The following is a 27,005-nucleotide window of genomic DNA, read 5'->3' as shown; positions in this document are numbered from 1 at the left end:
TTTCTACTTTTTGCTTATTACGAATAAGGCTGCTATGAACATTCATGTTCACATGTTTTCATTTCTCTTGGCTATAAACCTAAAAGTATAATTATTAACTTAAAAGTTATCTTCAGGAGGATATATCTCAGTTGGTAGAACACCTGTCAAGCATGCATGAAGCCCTGAGTTTAATCCCTAGTATCATGAAAATCAGGCATAGTGGCACATCTGTAGGAGAATCAGAAGTTCAAAGTCATTCTCAGCTATGTAGGGAGTTTGAGGCTAAGCTGGAATACATGAGACTGTCTCAAGGAAGGAAAAAAAAAAAAACCTTTATATTTAAATTGCCAGATTTTTTTCCAAAGCAACTACAATATTTTACATTCCTACCAGTTACATACAAAGATTCCAACTTATCTACATTTTTAGTCATACACACAGAGTACTTTTTTTTATTTTTTGAAACAGGGTCTTGCTATGTAGCCCAAGCTGGCCTTGAACTAGTATGCTACCATTAGTACTTCATTATATTTTTTTATTACTAGCTGGCCATGGTGGCACACACCTGTAATACAAGCACTTTGAGAGATAGACGCAGGAAAATAGGTTATTCATGACTACACAGCAAGTTCAAAGACAGCCTGCTCTACATAAGACACTGTCCCCAAAACCGAAAAATAATATACACACTTAAAAAGGTTTCTTTTATTTTATTCGTGAGTGTTATGTCTGCATGTGTGCATGTGTACCACATGATTCCCTGTAACTTCAGTTACAGATTGTTGTGAGTTACCTGATGTGGGTGCTAGAAAATAAACTTGGGTCCTTTAGAAGAGCAACAAGTGCCGGGCAGTGGTGGCACATGCCTTTAATCCCAGCACTGGGAGGCAGAGCCTGGCAGATCTCTGTGAGTTCAAGGCCAGCCTGGTCTACAGAGCGAGATCCAGGACAGGCATCAAAACTACACAGAAAAACCCTGTCTCAAAAAACCATAAAAAATAAACAAACAAAACAAACAAAAAAGAGCAACAAGTGCTCTTAACTGATGAGCCATCACTCCAGTCTCCTAAATGGTAATTTTTTGTTTGTTTGCTTTTACGAGATAGGGTCTCACTATGTAGCTTTGGTTATCCTGAACTCAGTAAACCAGATCCAGCTGGCCTTGAACTCAGATCTGCCTGCCTCTGCCTTCTGAGTGCTGGGATTAAAAAGTCTGCAGCCCATAAATAGTAGTTCTTACCACTAGACCTCCTGCCCTCTAAGCTCCATCTAAATGCCTTGCAAAGTATTGACTGGTAGTTGGTATGGAAGTGCAAAAACAAGTGGCAGAGATATTAAAGATACAAAAATGTTATAAGCAAAGGGCTCAGTAAAGGAAAAGGGATGGAGAGAGCCTCGTAGGACAGTCACAGCAGTAAAACTGGCATAGCTAGTAGAAGCAACTAAAGATGGGAACAGCCCAAAGAGGCCTAGATAAAAGAAGGAAAAGCAACAGACAAGGGTCCTGTCTGACTGGCAGAACACCTGCCTAGCATGTGTGAGGAGGACCCAAGAGTCAACCTCTAGGACCACAGAAACAAACAAAAATCAGGTCTGTGTACTCATGCCATAGTAAGAAACAAACTTGGTGATATTAAGAAATAAAAAGTAATTATTCATGATTATTCAGTTCCATAACTGAACAGCCTGACCTTATGATCATTCTGTAAATGACAATACATATGGAATTCAAATTGAAAATGGCAGCATATGTTGACAATAGAATCCAACCTTACCCTCTGCAATGTCTGAGCATGAAGTTCCAATGGCTGTGTCCCCACTGTCAGCGATGCTCGAGCAGCGGCTGAAGCGGCTCCGAAAGGCCTCTGAGATAACTGGTGTCTGCCATTCAGTTCCCAGAGAACTGCCTTTTTGAATCACACTGGAACCTGTAATAAGAGACATTTTTCACTTTGGTGTGAAGCACCTGATGAAACTCAATGAAGTACTTTGTGTGTGTGTGGGAGGGAGGGGGGCTTGGCAGTAAAGTCAGTAAATTTTCATTTAGGGGATTTCAGATGTAATTCCTTCACTGTCCATCCACGTTGCTGAAGTTCATGATTTCTCAAGATAACCCTTTTTCAAATAATTGGTGATGAATCCAGTTGTGTTATTAGTCCTGGATGACAAGAATATGGAAGTAATCAACGAAGCACCTGGAGCTTACGTTCTACCTTGGTTAGACCTACCTACATTACAACACCTTATTACCTTATAGAAAAATTTATAATAGATCCTTGCTCTAAGCATGTACTATAGTGATAATTTGCAATGTGGTTCTTAAAAACCTCATCAGCAATAAAATGTTCCTGACAGGTTGTCTACTAACAAAGTAGTATATGGAAAACCCTAGGGAGTTTTCTTAGATTATGCCCACAGCAAATGAGAAATTGCATTCTAAAAGCCTGGTAACAACCATTTCAAAGAACTTTTTTTTTGTCTAGCTTTGTTTTCGAGACAGGGTTTCTTTGTGTAGCCCTGGCTGTCCTGGAACTCTCTGAAGATCAGGCTGGCCTCAAACTCAGAGATCCGCCTGCCTCTGCCTCCTAAGTGCTTAAAGGCATGCACCACCATCGCCTGGCTTACATGGTTTGTTAATGGGTGTTGTTAGCATTCTAAACAAAAATATTCCTCAATGTATAGCCTATGTAGTCTACACATCATAGAATGGTTTAATATCATTGGCTTCTACAAACAATACCAGCAGCAACCCTCATTCAATCACAATGATGTGTGAATTATCCTACATGTTCCAAGGCTGCACAAAGAAACAGATACTTGTTAAAAACTACTGCTAGTCTGAACCAGGGTATCCTCAACAGGTCAATCCAGATAAATTTTGAAAGTCAATCTAAAAAGTTTAAGGTGGGTCTGATGTGGTGGTGCATGCCTTTAATCCCACACAGAAACAGGTCTCTTTGAGTTCAAGGTTAGCCAGGGATACAGATCAAGTTCCAATCTAGCCAGGGTTACATAGTGAGACCCTTTCTCAAAAAAAAAAAAAAAAAAAAAAAGTTACCTTGACAGCAATACAAAGGGGCTGGAGAGATGGTTCAGCAATTAAGAGCACTGGCTGCTCTTCCAGGGACCCAGGTTTGATACCCAGCACCCACATGATGGCTTACATCCATCCTTAACTCCAGTTCCATGGGATCTGAACACCAGGCATGAACTTGGTGCACAGATATACATGCAGGCAGAACATGCATACATACAAAATCATTAAAAAAAATTTAAATGTAAAATATTAAACCACTTCAGTTCCTGAGCAGGTAAGAAAAAGCAAGACTAAAAGAATATGCCTTCAAAGCTTGTTGTATGTACTAGTAGGTAGGTTAGATTAGGATTTTTAAAAATTAACAGTCATGGAAATGGCTCAGTGATTAAGAGCACATACTGCTCTGAGTATCCAAGTTCAGTTCCCAGCACCTGTGACTTCTGCTCTAGGGGGAATTAATTCCCTCTTCTGACCTGGCCTAACACCTATACTCATGTGCATACACCCACACATACACTTAATTTTTTTTTTAATCTTTAAAAAATTTATTAACATACTAGCAAAGCCAGTATTTTAGCCAATACAAGAAGATGTTCCCAAGTTTGAGGCCAGCCTGGACTACATAGCAAGCGCTTGTCTACAAAACCAGTAAGAAACAAACAAAACACAAAGCAAGTCCTAGAAAGACTTGAATCCAAATTATTTTGGTTTTTGAGACAATATCACCTATGCCTTCAAACTCTTGATCCTCTGCCTTGGCCTCAAGTGTGTGTGCTACTGGCTTGTTTTTAATCATTTGTTTATCATTGTTTTCTTTCTTTAGAAGAGTCGTGGATGTAGTTCAGTGGTAGAGTTCTTGTTTTGCATCTACAAAGCTCAGGGTTCAAAGCTTAGCAATACCAAAAGAAAAAATATATTATTTCTCTTCTGAGGTAGGTTCTGGATGCACACACAGCCCAGGATGGCCTTGAAGCTTTGATCTGCTTCTGTCTCCCAAGAGCTGTGTGTGGGATGCACTACCATGATCTAGAGATAAATTCCCACAGCTGGTATCCAAGAATTCCAATCTTTGTGGAGAAGTACTGTGAGAACTCACAACTGACTCAGTTTCCCAGTTTGAATCTGAAGTCTATTCTGAATCAATAGAGTTCAAGCTTCTTGCTTGCTCCAGGGCTGTGAGAAAGTCCTGATTAGCCCACAGGAAAAAATACACTAGACGCAGGCTGCTGATGCCAGCCGGAGGTACATTGAGATAGAAAATGGAACTGCCTGCTCCTTGACGCAAGGCAGGATAGATAGTGGTTGAATGCCTGTGCTGTGCATTGTTCTACCTCTGTCCTTCAAAACTGTATATAAGCTGGCTGTGAAAAAAACTTGGGGCTGTCCGGCATACCTCTCGACTCTGTTCTGTTTCTTCATTGTCTCTTCAATCGGCACGCCTCTACCCAGCTACCCAGCTGACTGTCGGCAGACCCAGACATAGCACGTGAGTAGAACATAGTGATTCATGCTGGTTGTTTTCCCCTATTTCACATAGAACTATGTCTCATAGTCAGACATAAAAGTTAACCTCTGGACTCCACATGCACAAGGGAGCATATCCGAACACACTTGTAACACACACACACACACACACACACACACACACACACACACACACACACACACCCACCCCAGAAGCCAAAATTTAATACAGAAGGCTTCTTACCTGGTGAAGTAGCATGAGAAGACCTGTCATTTGGATATTTTTCTTGCATGGCCATCAGTTACCTGAGACAACTGCAGAATGAAAGAGTAACTAGTCAGAACTTTCTAGTATCTTTAAAAATTATCTGTAACTCAGTTCCCACTGGATGAAACTAAAACAAAACAAAAAATCATAATCTTGATATAAAAATAAACAAAATCAGTTTCCTCCTAACAATATGCTTCTGACATCAGACTGTGTGTGTGTGTGTGGAGGGGTATTCCAACTGCCCCACTTTCAATGTCACCCTAATTCCCAGCTTGTTTCACCCATGCTTCTTTTTTTTTTTTTTTGGTTTTTCGAGACAGGGTTTCTCTGTGTAGCTTTGCGCTTTTCCTGGATCTCGAGCTGTAGACCAGGCTGGCCTCGAACTCACAGAGATCCACCTGCCTCTGCCTCCCGAGTGCTGGGATTAAAGGTGTGCGCCACCACCGCCCGGCTCACCCATGCTTCTTATCAACTAGCTATAAATCAAGGGTCCCATGATTTCCTCCTAGAGTTTGATTTATTTGCTAGAGTGGTTTACAGAACCCAAGGAATCTTTACATTTACTAGTTTATTTTAGTTACTAATTTTATTTTTTGGTTTTTTTTCGAGACAGGGTTTCTCTGTGTAGTTTTGGTGCCTGTCCTATATCTTGCTCTGTAGACCAGGCTGGCCTCGAACTCACAGAGATCCGCCTGCCTCTGCCTCCCGAGTGCTGGGATTAAAGGCGTGCGCCACCACCACCCAGCTACATTTACTAGTGTAGATCACGCAGACGGTAATAGTTTGTAATTCCAGCACTCAAGAGGAAGAGGCAGGAGAATTACCACAAATTCAAGGCCAGCCTGATTTACATAATAAATTCCAGGTCAACCAAACTACATACCCCGTTTTCAAAAAATAAATAATAGCCAGGTGGTGGTGGCACACAACTTTAATCCCAGAACTTGGGAGATAGAAGCAGGTGGATCTCTGTGAGTTCAAAACCAGCCTGGTCTACAAAGTAAGTTCCGAGACAGCCAGAGCTATTACAAAGAGAAACCTTGTCTTAAAACACCAAAAGAGAGCCGGGCGGTGGTAGTGCACGCCTTTAATCCCAGCACTCGGGAGGCAGAGCCAGGCGGATCTCTGAGTTTGAGGCCAGCCTGGTCTCCAAAGCGAGTTCCAGGAAAGGAGCAAAGCTACACAGAGAAACCCTGTCTCGAAAAAACCAAAAACACCAAAAAAGAAAAAAGAAAAGAGAAAAGAAAAATAACAGGTTTATTATAAAGATATTAAAGCAGGTGTGGTACTGCATGCCTATAATCCTACATTTGGGAAGCTAAGGCATAAGGATTACCACAAATTTTGAGGCCAGCCTGTGCTACAGAATGAGACTCTGTCTCAAACAAAATAAAAACAGGAAAAAAGATACTGCAGAGGACAGATAAAGAGATGCATAGAGTAATGGCAAACAAGAAGGGGTGAAGAGCTTCAAAGATCATAGCCCCTTGGGTTTGCTACAGATGGAGAAGGTAGAAATGATAAACTGATCTTGTAATGGATTTACCAATAAACTTGGTTAGGAAAAACTAAGTTACACAAAAGTAGAATTTAGCTAAAGGAGTACTGCTTCAAACTGACTGCAAGATAAAAGTAGCATACTAACCAGATTTCCTAGAAACTATAGAAAGCTAAGAAAAATAGAGCTGTACTTCGAGGAGTTTGGCGTACTGAGAGTATTATTTCTGTAAAGGTTTGCCCACCAAGACTGCTGCTCTATTGCCATATCTAAAGGAGAATTCCGCCAGACAGGCAGAATAACCCTGGTTAACACCCAAAAGAAGAATAAAAAAACTACCCAAGGGCTGTCAGTCAACAAGTCAATTTATTAGCATATGAAAATATAAATATCTTGAAGGTTCTAAGGCTATTTTATTAGTATACAACAAGGAAGAAAAAAAAATAAATACTTATATTACAATAGCATACAATATATTCAGGTATTCTCCCTTATTTTACTTTGAAGAATATTTTAGCACTTAGCTTAGCAGTTAAGAATACGGGCTGTTCTTTCAGAGGACACAGGCTTGATTCCCAGCATTCCTTTGGTGGCTCACAATAACCTGTAACTTTAGGAATCCAACACCCTCTTCTGGTCTCCGATGGCACTAAGTACACATGCGGCACGCGTACACAAAACCATCCAGACATATAAGATAATGACAGAAACTCATTTTTTAAAGAGTATTTTAAAAAGCAAACCATGAGCTTGGTTAGCAGCAAAGGCCTTCAATCTCAGCACTCAGGAAGCAAAGCAGGTAGATCGCTGGGTTCAAGGCCAGCCCAGTCTATACAGGGAGTTCTAGGACAGCCAGGGCTACAAAGAGTGACCTTGTCTCAAAAACAAAAAACAAAACAACAACAACAAAAAAAAGCAAATCATGGGGGCATGGTGACACATATGTAGTCCCAGATACTCAAGAGTCTGAGACAGGAAAACTGCTAGATACTATAAGTTCAAGACCAACCTGGGAAATACATAGCAAGATCACATTTCAGAAAACAAACAAAAGGGGCTGAAAAGACGCTCAGTGGTTAAGACAGTGCACGACTACACTGGAGGACCTGGGTTCAAGTCTAAGCACCCATGTCAGGCAGATCACAATCCCCTGTAATTCCAGCTTCAGGGATATGGGCACCTGTACTCACATCTCACATGCACATATAATTAAAATTTTTGCCGGGTGGTGGTGGCACACGCCTTTAATCCCAGCACTCGGGAGGCAGAGGCAGGCGGATCTTTGTGAGTTCAAGGCCAGCCTGGTCTACAAAGCGAGATCCAGGAAAGGCACAAAGCTACACAGAGAAACCCTGTCTCGAAAAACCAAAAAAAAATAAAAAAATAAAAAATAAAATTAAATTAAAAAAAAATTATTTTTTTAGCTAGGAGGTGGAGGCACATGCCTTTAATCCCAGCACTCAGGAGGCAGAGGCAGGTGGATCTCTGTGAGTTCGAGGCCAGCCTGGTCTATAGAACTGGTTCCAGGACAGCCAGGGCTACAGGGAAAACTTGTCTCAAAAAAACGAAAAAAGAAAAGTCTATCTGTATAGCCTAAGCTGGCCTTCAATCTGCAGTGATTTTCCTGCCTCTGGCTCCCCAACATGCAGCAAAAATTCAAAGCAAAACAACAAAAAACATAAATAAATAATTGAACTGTACCAGGTGGAACACTCCTGTGATACCTGTATTTTAGAGACACAGGTTATGACTACTCTGGGCAACAGTCGGTCGAGTATAGCTTTAATCCCAGCATTTGGGAGGCAGAAGCAGGCAGATCTCTGTGAGTTCAAGGCCAGCCTAGTTTACAGGACTGGGACTAAAGGCGTGTGCCACTGTCGCCCAACGGCAGCTAGAGTTAAACAGAGAAACCCTGTCTCAGGGAAACAAGAGACTATGCTGGCTACATGAGACTCTACCCCACAAAAACTAACGAAATAAAGAAAAGGAGAGAGGGAAGGAAAGAGAGGAGGATGAAGCCAACTGTCAATGTTAGGCCCTTCACTCAAGTAAAGCCAGACCTTTGGCTAGGCTGCAGGAAAGAGTTTCAAGACCATTCAAAGTGAAGCTAAGCTGGTGAACTTATTAAGTATTTAGACAGATGTACACAAGAAAGACACTGTATACATGCGGGCTATGGGTATGGTCTTCTCAACAGGGCTGCATTAAGGTGTCCTTACAACAGTTATACTATAACACTGTGGCTAAGTCCCAATGCTCAAAGTATGTAATTTATAACAAGAGTTACGATTAAGCAACATTTAAGATTTCAGTAACAAAGCTGGGCGGTGGTGGCGCACGCCTTTAATCCCAGCACTCGGGAGGCAGAGGCAGGTGGATCTCTGTGAGTTCGAGGCCAGCCTGGTCTACAAAGTGAGTTCCAGGAAAGGCACAAAGCTACACAGAGAAACCTTGTCTCGAAAAAACAAAAACAAAAAAAAAATTCAGTAACAAAAGAAAAGTTAACATAATTAGTTTTCTTTCTTTTTTTTTTTTTTTTTTTTTTTTTTACAAAAGTTTGTAAAAAAACTTCTCTGTGTAGTTTTGGAGCCTGTTCTAGAACTCTCTCTGTAGACCAGGCTGGCCTCGAACTCACAGATATCCTCCTGGCTCTGCCTCTGAGTGCTGGGATCAAAGGCGTGAGTCACCACTGCCCAGCATAATTAGTTTTCTAAATAATTTTTTCTTTTTCTTTTTTTTTCAAGACAGGGTTTCTCTGTGTAAAAGAATTTCCTTTTGTAAATAAAATTTTGTAAGATGGTTTCATGAGGTGCACTGTTTAGACTCAAGACTACAAACATACCAGCCCTAAGTACACAATTATCTGTTGTTTTTAATGCCTTTGTTTAACATGTCATTGGGAAAACAAACAAAAACCTTGGGGGAGGGGCACAACAAGAATTTAGAAACTCTGAATTTAAGAGTGCCCAAAATAATTTGGGAAATACACAAGATACAATTCTTAGAGGTGAAAATCAATTCTGAAAGGGCAAAAAAGGTGATTATATGGTACTAATGTACTTTACTGACCTCTACAGTTTTTTCTTAGCAACAACAACCCAAATGGTCATCACCTCACCGTATGCAATAACATAATGGAACCAAACTCCAAAACCACACTTCATCAAAGTGTCAACTTAGCACCCAGGAAGCAGAAACAGAAAAGACTCTAAGTTCCAGGTTAGCCTGAGCTACACAGGAGACTGTCTCCAAAACAAACGGGCTGGAGAGATGGCTCAATGGGTAAGAATACTCACTGGTTGCTCTTTGAGGGGACCCGGGTTGGATCCCAGCACCCACACAGTGCTTCAAAACAACCAGCTTTAATTCCAGTTCCAGGGGATTCAACATTCTCTTCTAGGCTCTTCAGGCACTGAATGCATATGGTGCACAGACATATACACAGGCAAACACCCATCACAACATAAAATAAAAATAAAAACCAAGGGGCTGGAGAGATGGCTCAGAGGAGAGATGGCTCAGAGGTTAAGAGCACTGGCTGCTCTTCTAGAGGACCCAGGTTCAATTCCCAGCACCCACATAGCAGCTCACAACTGTTTGTTAATTCCAGCTCCAGTGGATTCAACACTCTCATATATGCATACATGCAGACAAAACACCAATGCACATAAAATAAAAATGAATACTAAATCATGTAAAAAAAAAAGCCCTCAAAGAACAAAACAACAACAACAAAAAGCTTCAACTGATGGCTAGTTATCATCAATCATGGCTAGCCATTCAACTACTGGCTAGTGAGACTGAAAATGTACTATGAACATGAGAACTGTATCTATACTGAATAGTTATCTGACTTGTTCTCATCATTATTTCCCAAGCAATATAGTACAACAAATATTTACATAACATTTATACTCCAATAGGAATAATTACTCTAGATGTGATGCTTTGTTTTTTTGGACAGGGTCTCAGTATTGCAGCCCTGGTCTTGGACTCCTTGATCCTCCTCCTGCCCTTCACCTCCCAAGTGCTGGATTACAAGTGTGTCACTATATTCAGCCTGGTGGGTTGTGTGTATGTGTGTGTGTGTGTGTGTGCTAATCTTGCTGGTTTGTCCAGGCTGGCCTTAAACTCCTGGGCTTAAGTGACTCCTTGTGCCTTAGCTTTCTAAATAGTTAGAACTATAGGAGTGGATTATTACCTAGTCTCTAGACATGATGGTTAAAATGTACAGGAAAACTGGTTCAATACGCAAAGAACATCAATGGTATATTCAAAGAAATGATTATATATGTATTCACTCAAAACTTTTCTCTGAATGTCCTTAACAGCATTATTTACAAAAAGTAAATAATTATATATCAAAAAGTACAAACAACCCTAAATCCATGAAATAAGTATGATGGATAAATGTGGTATAACTATAAAACTGGGTATCTTTTAACAACAAAAGGAATGGGGTGAGCTAGAGACCTTAGCTCGTTAAGTGCTTGGCTGCAATCATGAGGACCTGAGTTCAAATCCTCAGAACCCATGCAAAAGCTAGTGCATGCCTGTAATCCCAGATCTAGGGAAGCATTGCCATGAGGATCCCAGGGGCTTGCTGGCCAGCCAGTCTAGCTAAACCAGAGAACTAGAGATCCTGTCTGGGGGTGGGGAAGTAGGGAGGGATAGACACTGTGCAAAGGCAGAAACATGATGGTGAATATTGGTGAAATTATTAAGGCTACTCCATGTAGTTAAAAGGAGATTTATTTAATGGCGTAACTTACAAATTAAGGGATAGGTAGGTTGCGGGGCCTGGGGAAGGTGTATCACATCAACCTCTAACCTCCATGCACATACATGTGTCAATGCACCCACATATACAAAAGGAAATGAGAGGATCAGGAGAATAAAATGCTTACTATGCAAGCATGAGTTCCCAAGTTCCATCCCTAGTATCTACATAAAAAGCTAGGCATGATGGCACATGCCTATAAGCCCAGCATTGGAAAGGCAGAGATAGAAGGATCCCTGTAGCTTACTGACCAGCTACCCTAACCTCATCAGTGAGCCTCAGGTCTCAACAAGTGGATGACTCTGAGGAACAACACCCGAGGCTGACCAATGGTCCCTACATGTACCTGCACACATGTGCACCTAAACAACATGCTAAGTGAAACCAAACACCAATAGCTACATGTTACATGGTCTCATTCATATGAAATGTCTAGAATAGCTAACCCTATAGAAATAAGAGCTGAACAGGCAGGGAATAGAGTAACTACTAAAATACATAATCTTTCTTTTCAGGGTGATCAAACTATTTTAGGGGTTAGATGCTACAGTTGAATATCCTTGGAACATACTAAAAACCACTGAATTTGTTACCATATGCAATCATAGTCCTCTCAAAAACTACAATGGCTACACAAAACAAATGTCTACTGTATTTCAGGCTTTTTTTTTTCCCCCCTTGGGGGTCTTGTTACATAAACCAGGCTGGTCTTGAACTTGCAGTGATCCTCCTGTCTCTGCCTTTAGCTCCATCCTCCAGAGCAGTAGTTCTCAACCTTCTTCTTCTTCTTTTTTTTTTGTTTTTTTTTTTTTGTTTTTCGAGACAGGGTTTCTCTGTAGCTTTGGAGCCTGTACTAGACTAGCTCTGTAGACCAGGCTGGCCTCAAACTCACAGAGATCCACCTGCCTCTGCCTCCCGAGTGCTAAGATTACAGGCTTGTGCCACCAGCGCCCGGCAATTCTCAACCTTCTTAATGTTTTGACCCTTTAATACAGTTCTCATGTTGTGGTGACCCCCAACCATGAAATTATTTTGTTGCTACTTCATAACTGTAATTTTGTTGCTCTTATGACTCATAATGTAAATATCTGATATGCAGGATATCTGGTATGTGACCCCTGTGAAAGGGACATTCAAGCCCCACAAAGGGGTGAGACCCATAGGTTGAGTACTGCTGCTCCAGAGGGTTAGAGGCTGAGACAAAAGGCTTATTACAGGTATGTACAACAATGCCTGGCTTCACACCCCCAACCCCTGTGTTGTTTTGTGTTGAGGAACAGTCTCATGTAGCCCTAGCTGGCCTTGAACTTATTATGTAGTTGAAGCCTGCCTGCCTCTAGATCCCTAGTCTGGGATTAGAGGCTTGGGTTACCATGCCATGTTGTATTTCGGTTTGTTTGTCTGTTTGTTTTTTAAGTATCCCCATAAAGAATACAAAATAAACCATATAAAATAAGTTATTCTTGACTTTTTCCTAATAAGCTCGGGATCCAATGAGCAACTAGAATTTTTTTTTTTTTAGCCCGAACATAGCAGTGCACCCTGTAAACCCAGCACCACTATCCGGAAGCTAAACAGGGGATCTTCAGCCTCGACTACACAGTGTCACCCCGTATTAAAACATCAAATCACGGCTAGAGAGATAGGTCAACAGTTCAGAGTGCTTATTGCTCAGAAGTTCAGTTCTCAGTACCCATGTCAGGCAGCTCACAACTGCCTGTAACTCCAGCTTCAAAAGATCCAAGATCCTCTTCTGATCTCTGTAGGAATTTAACATGTGTGCACACACATACAAATCAATCTAAAAAACCCAAACAAGAAAAAGTGTTTTGCACTGGGGAGACAGCTTAGTGGTTAAAGCACCTACAAGCCACTGGTGAGTTCCTGAGTGGAAATCTCCAGAACCCATGGAAAGCCAGGCACAACAGCTCATCCGTAATCTCAGTGCTCCTACAACTGAGATAGGAAGCACAGACAAAACAATTCCTAATGGTTCATGGGCCAGTTAGTTTGGTGCATATAGCAGCAAAAACCTTGTCCCAAACAAAGCTGAAAAACAAGGACTGACTGGTGAGGCTGTCCTTTGACCTCTATACACATGCCATGCCACAAGTGTGCCCACACTCACACAGATAAACACACATACCACATAAAATATAATAAACTTCAAAGACATTTCTTAAAAAAGATTTTTAGTACCCACTGAAAGATACTCTCTAAAAGTAAAACAAACAAGTATACAAGAAACAACACAAATAACCAACTATGCAGCTAAAGAGATACAATTGAATAAAGGTAGGAAGGAGGTAAAGGCACCCAACATAACTGAGCACTCACACTACAAAAATGCTCATTCACCTAACAAATTGAACATGTCTACAACACTTCCTGTCTATTAAGCCCTGTGCTAAATAAATACTTTATCTAAGTACCATGTGTCACATTTAATGCTCCTATCCAATTCTGAGACAGTTACTATTATCGTATTCCTTTTACGGAAAAGAAAATAAAGGTTTAGATTGAGAGGCTGGGGAGATGACTGAGTAGTTAAAATGCTCACACATAAGCATGAGGACAAAGTGCAGACAGCAGAACCCCCGTAAAGGCCAAATGGGAGTGGGAACCTGTCTGTAATCCCAGCTTCAGAGGGCAGAGACAAGAGGATCCCCAGAGTGAGCGGGCTAGCAAGACTAACTACACTGGAAAGCTCTAGGTTTGATAATCCTGTCTCAATGAACAAGGTGGAAATTGATGATGATTACTGCCATCAACCTTCTGCATGTGTATGTGTATGTGTGTGTGTGTGTGTGTGTGTGTGTGTGTGTGTGTGTGTGTGTGTGTGTGTGTATGCATATGTACACTCAAGTCCTTAGGCTTGGCAGCAAACACTTTTATCCATTGAGTCATCCTCAAGGCCCAACATACATTTTTGTTTGTTTTGTTATTCAAGACAGGGCTGCTCTGTGTAGCCTTGGCTGTCCTAGAATTCACTTTGTAGACCAGGCTGGCTTTGAACTTGTGAATCTGCCTGCCTCTGCCTCCCAGAGTACTGAGATTAAAGGTATGTACCGCCAGGCAGTAGTTTGAGGCCAGTCTGGTCTACAAAGCGAGATCTAGGACAGGCACCAAAACTACACAGAGAAACGGGGGTGGGGGGGTGGGGGGTGGGGGCCGGCCGGTGCCACTGGCCAGCTTCAGCACACAACTTCTTAAACTATGGGTTGATAGGTGATACAATGCAAAGTGGACATTGTGAAAAATCTAAACAGGTTTCTGAATATACAACAGTCAATTGTCAATTCAAAATCAAACACATGAACAAATCCAAAATGTTTCTAGCAATGCTCAACTGTTCTGTATTGCTTGACTTCACTCCAGCTGTGGTTATGAACATATGATATGAACACTTTACACTATGGGTGCTCCCAAGCTATACAATACCAACTGCCTCAACCACCTTGGCTCAGCTTTGAGGCCATTGTAGGTCATTAACTACACATTTTTTTTGTTTTGTTTTTAGAGACAGCATTTCTCTGTGTAACAGCTCTGGCTGACCTCAAACTCAGAGATCTGGCTGCCTCTGCCTCCCAAGTGCTAGTATTAAAGGCTTACACCACCACTGCCCAGCTCAACTACACTGCTTTTACTGTGCATTCAAAGTTTTCTGCCCTTATGAAAGCATTCAGTTTTACAAACAAAATAGTTTTAATATTTCCCTATCTTTTTTTTGTTATTATCAAAATAGCTTGTGTTTTGGATGATGTATGCCTGTAATCCCAGCACCTGAGAAGTGGAGATAAGGACTATGAGTTTGAGGCCAGCCTGGTCTACAGAGCAAGATCCAGGACAGGCATCAAAAACTAAACAGAGAAACCCTGTCTCAAAAAAACCAAAACAAACAAACAAAACAAAATAACAAAAAACAGAAGGAGGCAGGCATGGCAGCACACATCTTTGAGTACTTGTGAGGCAGAGGCAAAAGGATCTCTATGACTTTGAGGATACCCTGGTCTACACAGGAAGTTCCAGGCTAGCCAGGGCCAAGTGAGATCTCAAAAAGAAAAAAAAAAAAAAAAACAAAACAGAAAGACAACCAAAAAGTCTAGGGATGTACCTCACTTGGTAGAGTACTTCTCTAGTGTACACAAAGCTCTGAGTTTGGTCTAGAGTACACACAAAACTGAGCAGGGTAATATACGCTTATAATCCCAGCACTACAGAGGAGGCGGTAAGACCAGAAATTCAAAGTCATCCTTGGCACATGAAGCTTTATATAGTGTGTGCATGTAATATATGATGTTCAAATATTTGATGTGAAAGACTGCTGACAGGCTGATGAGAGGGCTCAGCGGGTAAAATGACTTGCCACAAGCCTGATGACCTAAGTCAATCCTTGGATCCTGTGGTATAAGGAGAGAACCAACTCCTGAAAGTTATTTGTCTCTCTCCCTCCTTCTCCCTCTTTCCCTACCTCTCTCTCCCTCTCTCTCTCACACACACACACCCCCCTAATTAATTAAATTAATTATTTTAATATTAATTAAAATATTAAATGGCCCTAAACACACCTGCCATTTTGTACTCTGTATTTATGGGAAGCAGTATTCTCAATACTGATGGTGATAAAATCAAATATCAACTCTGAAAAATGTTGAAGATGGTCTGTATCCTGCAGTATCAAACACTCAGCCATGATTTCTTTTGGTTTCTGAGACAGAGTCTCATGTAATCCAAGCTGGCCTAGCATTTGTTATGTAGCCAAGGACTACCCTCAAAAGCCTCTAACTTCCAAGTGCTGAGAATACAGGCATGGAACACCATCCCTGGCAATACTGGATTATAAGCACATCTACCTCATTAATATGCATATTACCTTTATCTTAAATAAATGGTAAAAATTATACACAGACCAAAGAATTGTGTTTTGAGTTAAAGTCTTGCTATGTAGCCCTGGGTGGTCTAGAACTCAATATGTAGACCAGGCTAGTACTGAACACCTAGGGAATTCTCCTACCTCAGCCTCCTGAGTGCCTGGATTACAAACATGAACCACCATACCAAGCTCCAAAATAACTGTAAGCGTCTTTATTACTTATAAGCAAGTGTTTGATTTTTATGCAATCAAAATCTCATAAGAATTTTCCAGGCAAATTTGTATATACTCAAGGTCTCGTAAAATTTTCCCAAGCCAATAAAAAGGGGTCAAGAGCAGCAGTTTAAAAAGTCCTACCTGGATACTGTAGTCATCAACCCACATTTACTGAGCGCCTACTATTTCCCTGGCTCTGTGCAGGGAAAAACTACTGGTTGTGTTCAAGCCTGCAATCTCAACACTATGGAGACTACGGCAAAAGGTAACAAAAACTCAAGACAGCCTGCGCCTGATATGGTGGTGCATATCTTTAATCCCAGCAAGGGAGGTAAAGGCAGGAGGATCTCTGTGAGTTCAAGGCCAACCTGGTCTACATAGTTGAGTTTCAGGTCAGCCAGGACTACATACATAGTAAGACCCTGTCTGAAAAATCCAAAACAACAGTAACAAAAGCCCAGCCTGGGATATACAGCAATTCCAGGCCAGCCTGGACTACATAGCAGGACCAAAAACCAGAAAGAAAAGAGAGGGCAGAGGGCAAAGGGCTTATTTAACGCTCGGTATTTCAACAGCAACAAAGAACCCAAAACAGCCACGGGCCGACCTTCCTGATTTACTAAAGTCAAGTGCTTGAATGCTCTGTGAGACAAACTCCAAGACACCGAATGTTCGGCTCATCCCAAGCCTCAGACCCGGTTCCTCAACTTCCACACCACTGACCTCGGCTTCAGCTAACTCGGGGGGGGTGGGGGGGGGGCTGCCCTACGAACAGGAGTCCCGTGGCATCTCCCGCTTCTTCCCGGCGCGGGGTCTCGCCCCGGCGCCCTCCGCCCCTCGGCGTCCCGCTCCCAGACGCCGCCACCCCAGCGCCTTCCGTTCCCGGCCCCGTGGGAAAGGTCTCCACTCGCCTCACGTCTACATCCTGCCCCGGGTCTTCCCCGCGGGCCGTGGGCTCTACGAGGGCGGGGGGGGGGGGGGCGTCCGGCACACAGTGTGGCTACTGCTGTGGAGTTAATGACACGGGGAAAGCGAGGCGCCGAGGGGAGGCGACTGGGACGCAGGGGGCGTGGGGGGGGGGGTCGTTATCCAGGAAACCCGGCCGGTGCTGAGAAGAGCCTGGGCCGGAATTACGGCTCGGCCCACCTGCGCATGCGCCTCGCTCTCCCGGCATCCCCCCCCCCCCCCACACACACACACGAAGGTAGGTCTCGAGTTTCCCCGGTTTTCCCGGGGCTACGGAGTGAGGCACAGGGACTGCCGCCCCGGCGGGAGCCCCCAAGGAGAACTTACACGGGCCTGAGAGCGGGCGGCGAGACCCCTCACCCTGAGGTACTGACGGCGGCCACCACGTCTGCACGAGCAGCGAATCCGCTCCTCAGGTCGCCTAACGGCCGTTACACGCCCTTCGGCCCGCACGCCGCCCGAGCGCGCGCTGCCCAGCGCCGCCCCCGCCTGCCGGCCGCTGACCAATAGAAAGTCGAGGCGCGTGGCTGTCCCGCCTCTCCCCCCCCCCCCGCCTACCTTCGACCAATAGGGACTCGGGCCGCTCTGGTGTCCCGCCCCCCTGCACGGTGCCCTCGGTTGTGGGCGGGTGGATCACTGCGTAGGAGGCGCTGGACGGGTGGACCGCTCTGCGCATGACCCAGCGGCTACTTCGCTCCGACTCCTCGCTCCTTACCCGGTCCTGCCTCAAGGTGGCGCTGTGTCAGCGAGGCTTAGCGGGGCTGCAGGGCTTTGGCAGGGGCGGAGACTAGAGGCCAGGCCTTAGCGAATCCCTCCCAACCTACCTCACCCCCCTCCCTCCAGAAGGAGGAGGTCAGAAGGTGCCAGTGACCTACCTGGGTCACTGCCTATGAATAGTTAATGGCTATTAACTATTAGCCGGCTCAGCGGCTAAGAGTGATTGCCGCTCTTTCAGGGGTCACAAGTTCGGTTCCCAGCTCACAACTCTCTCTCTCTCTCTTCTGGCCTCCACCAGCGGACACACGCACACGCTGCATTCACACATAGACACACACACACACACGTAAATAATAAAATTTAAAAACATATAAGAATAACAAATTGATGGATGTGGAACCTGGGAGTGACTGATGAATTTAGAGAAATTTCTCTGAAATTAGGAACATATTACCATGAATGTTAAGCCTGGATGTCTAAAAATAAAACTTTGTGAACTAATGAGCAGAAAGTTGAGTTTTCCCAGTTGGTGGCTTCTGTTTCTTTTGTGGGGAAGGAGGAAACAAGGACAAGAGTTGGACCAAGGAGAAGAGCTGGTCCTGAAAAGAAATGACTTGAAACGGTGGACATGTTGGAATTTAAATCTACAAACGGCGTACATTTATGAGCTGGGGTGATGCAGTAGCCTGTAATCACAATTCAGAAGGCTGATGCAGGAGGATCAGGAGTTTGATGGTAGCCTGGGCTACACAGTAAGACCCTGTCTCAAAAAAAGAAAGTGTGTTTGTACAGCCCTTCTCTTCAACAAGGTCTTGTGTGGTGGTATTTTGTTTGTGCTCTAAGAGGGTAGAGCTAGCCATTAGTTAACCATAGAGGTCTGGAGGTCTGTATAGACAGGAGACAGAAAGTGACATGGCCAGGCAGAGAGAGGAATACAAGGTGGGCAGAAACAGGAGCTCGGCCCCTTTTTTGGTCTGAGGAGTTGTGGAGGTAAGAGGTGACTTTGGCTGCTCCTTCTCTGGTCTTTCAGTATTTACCCCGATATCTGACTCTGGGTTTTTATTATTGACCAATTAGAATTCCCGCTACAGTCTTGCTATTTGGCACAGGCTGACCTCAGACTCCTGATGCTGCTGACTTTGGCCTCCTGAATGGGTTCTTGTACTTTTTTTTTTAACTTTAAGGTTTATTTTTATTATTTGTGGGGGGGGGGGGGTGCGCCGCATGCGTGCACCTGTACCCTCAGAGGTCAGAAGGCACTGGATCCCTTGAAGCTGGACTTACAGGCATTTGTGAGCCATCTGATATGGGTGCTGGGGTCTGAACAGTCATCTGACAGAACTCAATTGTTCTTGACTTCCCCTTGTTTTGTTTTTGACTGGGTTTCATATAGTCCAGGTTAGCGTGGAGCTGGCTTTACAGCCAAGGTCAGCTTTGAACTAATCCTTCTGCATTTATTTCCCAAGTGCTAAGATTTCAGGTGTGAACAAATATACCTCAGTTTCCCTCTATAGTTTAAAAATAACTCCATCATGTGATAACTTTCATGTGAAAATTAGTCCTCATATTTCAATAGTCTTTAGGCTCTCATTTCAGAGAATATTCATCGTTTTAAGTATGCATAAATCTTCAGTTACTTTATTATTATTTGTTTGTTGACACAGGATTTCATGTAAACCAAGCTAGCCTCATGCTCACTTTTTAATTCAGGGAAACCTTGAACTCCTGGTTGTCCTGTCCTACTTCCAAATGCTATGGTTGCTTCATTAGTTTTAAAAGACTTGTTGCATATTTAATAAAATATATTAATGGAAGTATACCAACTAGTATGATTAAAAGTAAAAAGACTAGATTTGGGACTGGAGAGATGGCTCAGTGGTAAAGAGCACTTGCTGCTCTTACAGAGGATTGGGATTTGGTTCCTAACACCTACACTATAGCTCCCAACTGATTATAACTCCAGTTCCAGGGGATCCAGCTCCCTCCTTTGGCCTCTGCAGGCACCTGTAGTGATATGTAAGTAAAGCCTTTATGTCTGGCTTTAAGTGAAATGTATAGTAAAGCCTTTGTGTCTGTCTTAGAGAGAAATGTTTCAGTAAAGCCTTTGCTATGTTTTGATTGCTGATAACCTAGAGATATGTCAGAATAACAGCAGGTGGCAACTAATATTTAAGGTGTCAGCCCTCCAGAAGTTCAACTCTCTGATGGGATTGTCTCCCTGGAGATTGAAGTTTCTCGATCTGACCCAGTCCCACCTGGACAGCAGCCGTTTTTATAAAATAATCACTCAGGCTTAATATTAATTACAAACTGGTCTATGGCTCAGGCTTCTTGATAGCTAGCTCTTTCATCTTAAATTAACCCACTTCTATTAATCTATGTATGGCCCCGTGGCCGTGGTCTTACCAGTCTGCTGGTATGTTGCTCCTTGGGCAGTGGGCTGGTGTCTGCCCTAACCTTTTTCTGCCGCACCATTGGCCAAATAGCTTTATTTATTAACCAACAGTAGCAACACATATTCAGAGCATACAGAAAGGCCATCCCACATCACTTCCCCTTTTCTGTCTAATCAAAAAGGAAAGTTTTCATTTAAATATAGAAAATTACATATAATAAAAGAGTTATCAGGCTGGAGAGATGGCTCATTGGTTTAGAGCACTGACTGCTCTTCCAGAGGACCTGGATTCAATCCCCAGCACCCACATGACAGCTCACAACTGTCTGTAACTCCAGTTCCAGGGGACCCGACACCCATGTGCAGGCAAAACACCAATGTACATAAAACAAAAATAAATAAATAATAATTTAAAAAAAGAGTTATCAAGCAAGAATTATAATGACAATATCTAGTTTATTTGTATTTAGCAAAATTAAAGAAAATATTCTATCATCTATCCTATATTTGTGAGACTAAAGTTTCATATCTAATTTACCTTTTATTACAACCAAGGAAAACTATAATTATAACTATCTAGTCTTCAACTCCATCAAAGACCCCAGAAAGATATAATATTACATAAGTAAATAGGAAGTGAATTGTAAGCAGCTTCCAAAATTCTAGAAATGACAGAGACATCTGGCTACCTGGACAGCCACCCAAAGTTCCTCTGTAACATTGGGGCATCTATCTTCACCCTACAGACCTAGAGTCTCTGGTATACTTTTCAGTGAAGCAAGAAATTTGAAGGATTGTCTTGCCTATTGACAAAGTTCATCAGTTGCTTTTCTCTGTGTCCTGAAGGATGTCTGGCAGTTTCTTCTTTGAAGCAGGAGGCTGAAGGACCATCTCACCCTGTTTTGGCAAAGTTCAGTGGTCATTTTCCCATGGGTCCTGCATGTCCAATTTATATAACATATTGGAGCACAAATCTTAGGTCTTATTAATAAAAACAAACCTGGAGCTAGGTATTGGGGTGACTGTTGAAAGATCAGAGAAGCAGAACAAGCCACAGCTATCTCACCTTGCCAATTCCTCAGCTGATCCTGTTTCCTCAGACTGGATGCCTCTCAGCTGAACTGTGCAGCTCAAAAGCCTAAAAGCTTAATCAGCTCTAGTTCCTGGTTTTCATGCCTTATATACCTTTCTGCCACCACTTCCTGGGATTAAAGGCGTGAGTCATCATGCCTGGCTGTTACCAGTGTGGTTTTGAACTCACAGCAATCTGGATGGATCTCTGCCTTCGGAATGCTAGGATTAAAGGCATGTGTGCCACCATTTTCTGGCCTCTGTATCTAGTGGCTGTTCTGTTCTCTGACTCCAGATAAGTTTATTAGGGTACACAATATTTTGGGGAACACAATATCACCACAAGCAGTCCAGGCGAGAGCAGTTTCTTGCCCAAATGGTTAGCCTTTTCCATATTGTAAGCAAACTCTATAATGAGTTTCTTCAATGCCCATCATCTTCTTTGAAGTAATTGGTGCTGCCAAGAGCAGACGTGTCTCATTGTCCAGAAAAGTCTAAGTTCTTAAAATATTTTAAATGCCATATTCTGTATGTCTTTGAAATGTTTGGAGATTACCTACCTAATTACAATATATCTTTGTATATCTAGAAAACTAACATGACTGTAAGTTTTATTATCATAGATGATGAACTGTTAATCTGTATTTCTTAATGATATATTACAATTTTAAATGAGTTGCATAAACATAACACCTTAAACAAGAGTAGAAATATACATACAATATAACAAAATTGACCTTAAATTTGTATCAATAAATCAAATGCATATCAATGTAAAGTATTTTGAGATTAACACTTGTTTTTTGGATCAAAGTAGATTCAATAATCTATCTTTTTTTATCATTTCGATATCATATCCCCCTTTTGTCTTTAGAAAGAGATTGCATTTATAATCAACATCCTTTAAATAAAAACAAACATTCATAAACAATATTTTGGGAATTTGGGTATAGCTTTTCATACTACTTCCTGCTGATTGGGGGCACTGGCAATATTATGGGGATCCTGAGAAATTTTAGAATTATGGTTAAATCTTGGCTGTAGCACTCTGTGAGGCTGCATCATCTTAGCCAGTTGCCTTGAAGATGTTCTGGATGTTAGATCATCTGAGCCATCATTCCCATTGGGGACATCTCAGGGGGTCTTCCTTGATGGAACCCTATTAATCTGGAAGGAATCCACAACTTCTCATCTTCTGTGGAAACAACAGCAGAACCTCTTTTCCAAAGCAACATATCCTTAGACACAAATTTTGAAGTCAAGATACCTTTAAGATATATATGTTAGTTTAACTTAGCAGCCTTTACAATCAAATGTCTTTTCTGCAGTTAGCTCATTAACAGTCAAAAAGTTCAAAGAAAACACAATACTATACATAATCCAGACTTTTTATTTCCCATCTTTACGTGGCTTATTTCTTTTATATTACTTTTACTGTCTCTTTAAAGACTTTGTTTTTTAAAACTATTTATTTCTTTATATAGCTGCCTATACTCCTTTTCCTTTCTCTTCCAAGCCTATGTACATTTTTACACACATTGTAAACTGTTTAGAGATTTTTTTTTCCATCTAAATCTGTCCTATTGCTTATCTGTGATCTTTTTCTGACCAGGAGAGTTTTTAAATTGTTAAACTGTGTGGGTAGGACCAAAGCTGTGGTTTTGGCTGATGGCTCGGGCTCACTCAGTTTTTTGACATAGTGTAGGTATGTTTACCATCAGCTCTGGGAGCTATGCTTACCACCAACTCTGGGAAGCAGTGGGTCTATGCCTCCACCACAAAGTGTGTAGCCCAGAAACCTTATAGCAAAAGCTAAGTCTGTGCTGCTTGTCTTGGAGATGTCTCTGTGTACCATGGCGAGAATCTGCCATTATGTGCTCAAGCTTGAATGCCGCATGAATGCCACAGAGTCTCTGTACTGAGCCCCACATGACAGACATGAACTAGGAAGCTGCTCTTGGCTCTGTTTCTGTGCATTCAGAATCTTTTTAAAAGGTTTTTCAGGTCTATGTGGATCAATGCCCCACCGTGGGCGCCAATTGTAGACTGAAGTTTCTTGGTCTTGCCCAGTCCCAGCTGGGCAGCAGCTGTTTTGATACAATAATCACTCAGAGGCTTAATATTAATTACAAACTGTTTGGTCTATGGCTCAGGCTTCTTGATAGCTAGCTCTTTCATCTTAAATTAACCCACTTCTATTAATCTATGTGTTGCTGAGTGGCTGTGAGGTTACTGGTCTGCTGGTATGTTGCTCCTTGGGTGGTGGGCTGGTGTCTGCCCTGACTCCACCCTTCTTCATCTTCAGTTTGAATGTACGACCTAACCTCATTCTGTCTCACCACTGGCCAAACAGCTTTATTTATTAACCAACAGTAGCAACTCATTCACAGTGTAGAAAGACCATTCCACAGCTGCTATGGCCTATGGTAAGGCAGAACAGTGCGAAGTGGGAAATTCAAGAGAGATACAGAGAGAAGAGGGTGGAGTTGAAGCAGATGCTAGCCACTGCCAAAGGAGCAACATGCCAGCAGACTGGTAACTCCATGGCCACATGGAAATATATAGATTAATAGAAATGGGTTAATTTAACATGTAAGAGCTAGCTACCAAGAAGCCTGAGCCATAGACCAAACAGTTTGTAATTAATATTAAGCCTCTGAATGGGACAGAGAAAAGTGTCCACCTACATCTTGCTCAAGAAAGGTTTACAAGAATACAGACTCCAGAATTTATTTTGCTTCTGTTGTGTTCCTGTATGTTTGCTGCTACTATGTATACGGTGTGGAGAGTCTCCCACTGCCTATATTATAATGTGTTCATCTCATGAATATAGTCCATCTACTGGGCACATTTATATCTGTGGATGGTCAAGAAGATGATTTCTCCTTAAGCTGTATAATTTTGATGAATAAAAATAGTACTAGGATATGTTTCATGACCAGGCCTGTTGTTCCACGAGAACCGTGAGACACTTATGGCCTGTTTTATATCATAGCTCAGGCTGGCATAGGAAAATGGCTGTACCGCCCCAGCGCTAAGACAGCTGTATACCATTAGCTGATTTAAAGCTTCAAAGTAACTTCGGATTAGGCCAGGTGCCTTGCTAATGGCTTTTAAGGTGAACATTTCCCAGAAAAAGCAGTCCAGCTCACAAAGACATACTGAGCTACCTGGCTACGTCGTAAAGCCCGATTGTTGCTAGGGGGCAAATGATTTAGTCCTTGCACCGTTCTTCACCTCGACTTTGAGCGTCGATTCTGACTAGTCAAGGCCACAGAAGATAACTTGACTCTGTAGTCCCTAATGAGGGCTGCAGATACTTTTAGATAATTAAAAGTTACACGCAGGACAAAAAAATATATTTTGGGGTTGGGGATTTAGCTCAGTGGTAGAGCGCTTGCCTAGCAAGCACAAGGCCCTGGGTTTGGTCCCCAGCCCTGAAAAAAAAAAAAAAAAAAAAAAAAAAAAAATATATATATATATATATATATATATATATATATATATATATAAGATTTAAAATGCTTTTAATGTCACTATGCCTTGGAACATGCTAAGTGGACTTATATTAGAATATTTAAGGTAAATCTGAGTTCCAACCAAAGCATTTATGACAGAGAATCCAAGAAAGCCTGGCATTTCTATTAATCACAAAACGTTTGTTTAAAATGTTACTACAGTTAGAAATAGAGGATATATGCACAAATTCCTTATTTTTCTTAGACTCCTCAAAAGTTTAGTTTTATGAAGCTATCTCTCTATAAAGATAGCAATGACTGGTTCTTTCTTTGAAGCGGCAGCCCACCACTTAGGAAGCTAAGATTTATTACGTGCATGTTGTCAGGATGACTCTGTTTTATCAAATGAGATGTGACCTTAAAATGTAACTCCTATATTCAACATGAAAGGGTCTGTTGGATATATATAGCTGTAAAGAACAAAAGAGATTCAGAGCAAAGAGAGAGGATTTAACATGAGACTAAAGAAGGTTGCAGTTAGAACCTGTGTGTTCCTTTCCTAACCCCTCAGATTATAAAAGCCTTTTTTTTTTTTTTTTTAAACAAAACCTGCATTGTTTGGAGGCTGGACCTCCAGGACAGCAATATCTGGTTAATCAGTAGAGGCTGAGAAATTGTTTGGAGACTGTGTAAACTTTGAAGAGTTGTTTCTCTGGAGAGTCTGCGCTTGGTGTTACATGAGAGTTTGCAGCTGCACTGACCTTGGTCCTGAGACACTCCTGGCAGACCTGGAGTGCTTACTTTTGATTATGGCTTGGTAGATTGCACCTTTGGTGTGACTTTGGTAGTTGGAACCTTTCTCAGCCCCTGTTAACCTTGTATATGTTTGAATAAAGTAACAGGAGTGAGCTAGCTGAGTGTCAGTGTTTTCCAAGAAGCCTGTGTGGTTTCAGAATATTACTTTAACTATGTAAAAATACATTGCATTTGTTTATGCTGCATTTGTTTAGCGATGTAAAGACGTGTTGCTTTGCCTGCCTAAGGCACCTGATTGGTCTAATAAAGCTGAATGGTCAACAGCTAGGCAGTAAAGGGATAGATGGGACTGGCAGGAAGAGAGAATAAGTAGGAGGAGGGATCTAGAAGGAAAACCAAAGGGAGGAGAGAACAAGGGAGAAAGAGAGGGAGATGTCTGGGGCCAGCCAGGCAGCTGCCAGCCTGCCAGACATGGAGGAAGCAGGAAAGTAGGACATGCAGAATGAAAGAAAGGCAAAAAGCCCCAGGCAAAATGCAGATGAGGGGAAACAGGTTAAAACAAGTTATAACAGCTAGTGGGACAAGCATAAGATAAGGCTGAGCATTCATAACTAATAATAAGTCTCTGTGTCCTTATTTGGGAGCTGGTTGGTGGCCCAGAGAAAGCCTGCGACAGTGTCCTCTCTGCTTCTTCAGAAAAAGAAGGCTTAGCATCTTGGTGAGCTTCTGTCTCTACTGCGGCACCTAGGACCCAACATCAAACAATAGGCACCAAGCACACACGCAGGCCAAACACTCAGAGGCAGGCAGATCTCTGAATTTGAGGTCAGCTTTGTCTATATAGTAAATTCCAGGACAGCCAGGGCTACATCAGGAGACCTCATCTAAAAACAAACAAAAACACTCATACTCATAAATGTTTTAAATGTTAGATTCAGTTAAATACAACGTTCTCATTTAACCAGAGAGAACGGGAAGAGTCAACTTCAGTGGTGCAAGCTTGCGATGTTCACACTCAAGGTTGAGACAGCAGTATAGCGAGTTCAAGCCCAGCCTGATCCACATAATGAAACCCTGTTTCAAAAGGACCTGAGAGGAATGTCCAGACGGCTCAGTGGGTAGAGCACTCTGTGCAAGCCTGACAGCTGATTTGACCCCTGGGACCCACAGAACGGTGGAAGATAACTGACTCCACCTATTTGTTCTCTGACCTCCAGGTGCTGTCCTGTGGCAAAACTACCCACGTTGTGCACGCACGTGCTTATTCTCTAAATAAATAGAAAAAAGAATGCTGAATTGAACTTCATTGTTTGTTTTGTGTTTGTTTTTTTCAAGACAGGGTTTCTCTGTGTAGCCCTGGCTGTCCTGGAACTTGCTCTGTAGGCCAGGCTGGCCTTGAACTCATAGAGATCCACTTGCCTCTCCTACCGAGTGCTGGGATTAAAGGTATGTGCCACCACTGCCGCCCAGCTTTCAATACTTCTTGAGTTTGCTATTTGAGGCAAGGTTCCCTGAAGCCCA

At 42.3% G+C, this 27,005-nt stretch overlaps 1 protein-coding gene and 1 non-coding gene across 4 annotated transcripts in view; both read right to left on the bottom strand.

The window, feature by feature from the left end:
* Cep85 (centrosomal protein 85) overlaps positions 1-17,686 on the bottom strand; it is a 43,327-nt gene extending 25,641 nt beyond the window's left edge. For 2 of the 3 annotated variants that reach the window (XM_052715135.1, XM_052715137.1), the window contains exons 1-3: positions 17,415-17,576; positions 4,728-4,798; positions 1,758-1,910 (exon numbers count right to left, since the gene is read on the bottom strand). In XM_052715135.1, coding sequence (XP_052571095.1) covers positions 1,758-1,910; positions 4,728-4,782 — 208 coding nt within the window. In that variant the 5' untranslated portion in view covers positions 4,783-4,798; positions 17,415-17,576. Of the gene's footprint in view, positions 1-1,757; positions 1,911-4,727; positions 4,799-17,414; positions 17,577-17,645 lie in introns of those variants that run through there. The other variant, XM_052715136.1, reaches the window with a different exon arrangement.
* Positions 2,323-2,439, bottom strand: LOC128098072 (small nucleolar RNA SNORA32). The gene has a single exon (XR_008214104.1). It is a non-coding gene; the product is annotated as a small nucleolar RNA SNORA32 (small nucleolar RNA).
* Positions 17,687-27,005: the final 9,319 nt, after the last annotated feature.

This window comes from Peromyscus californicus, unplaced genomic scaffold, assembly GCF_007827085.1.
Source record: "Peromyscus californicus insignis strain IS unplaced genomic scaffold, ASM782708v3 Scaffold_5__1_contigs__length_169319896, whole genome shotgun sequence".
Lineage (NCBI taxonomy): Eukaryota > Metazoa > Chordata > Mammalia > Rodentia > Cricetidae > Peromyscus > Peromyscus californicus.
This window is presented reverse-complemented; position numbering and strand designations above follow the sequence as displayed.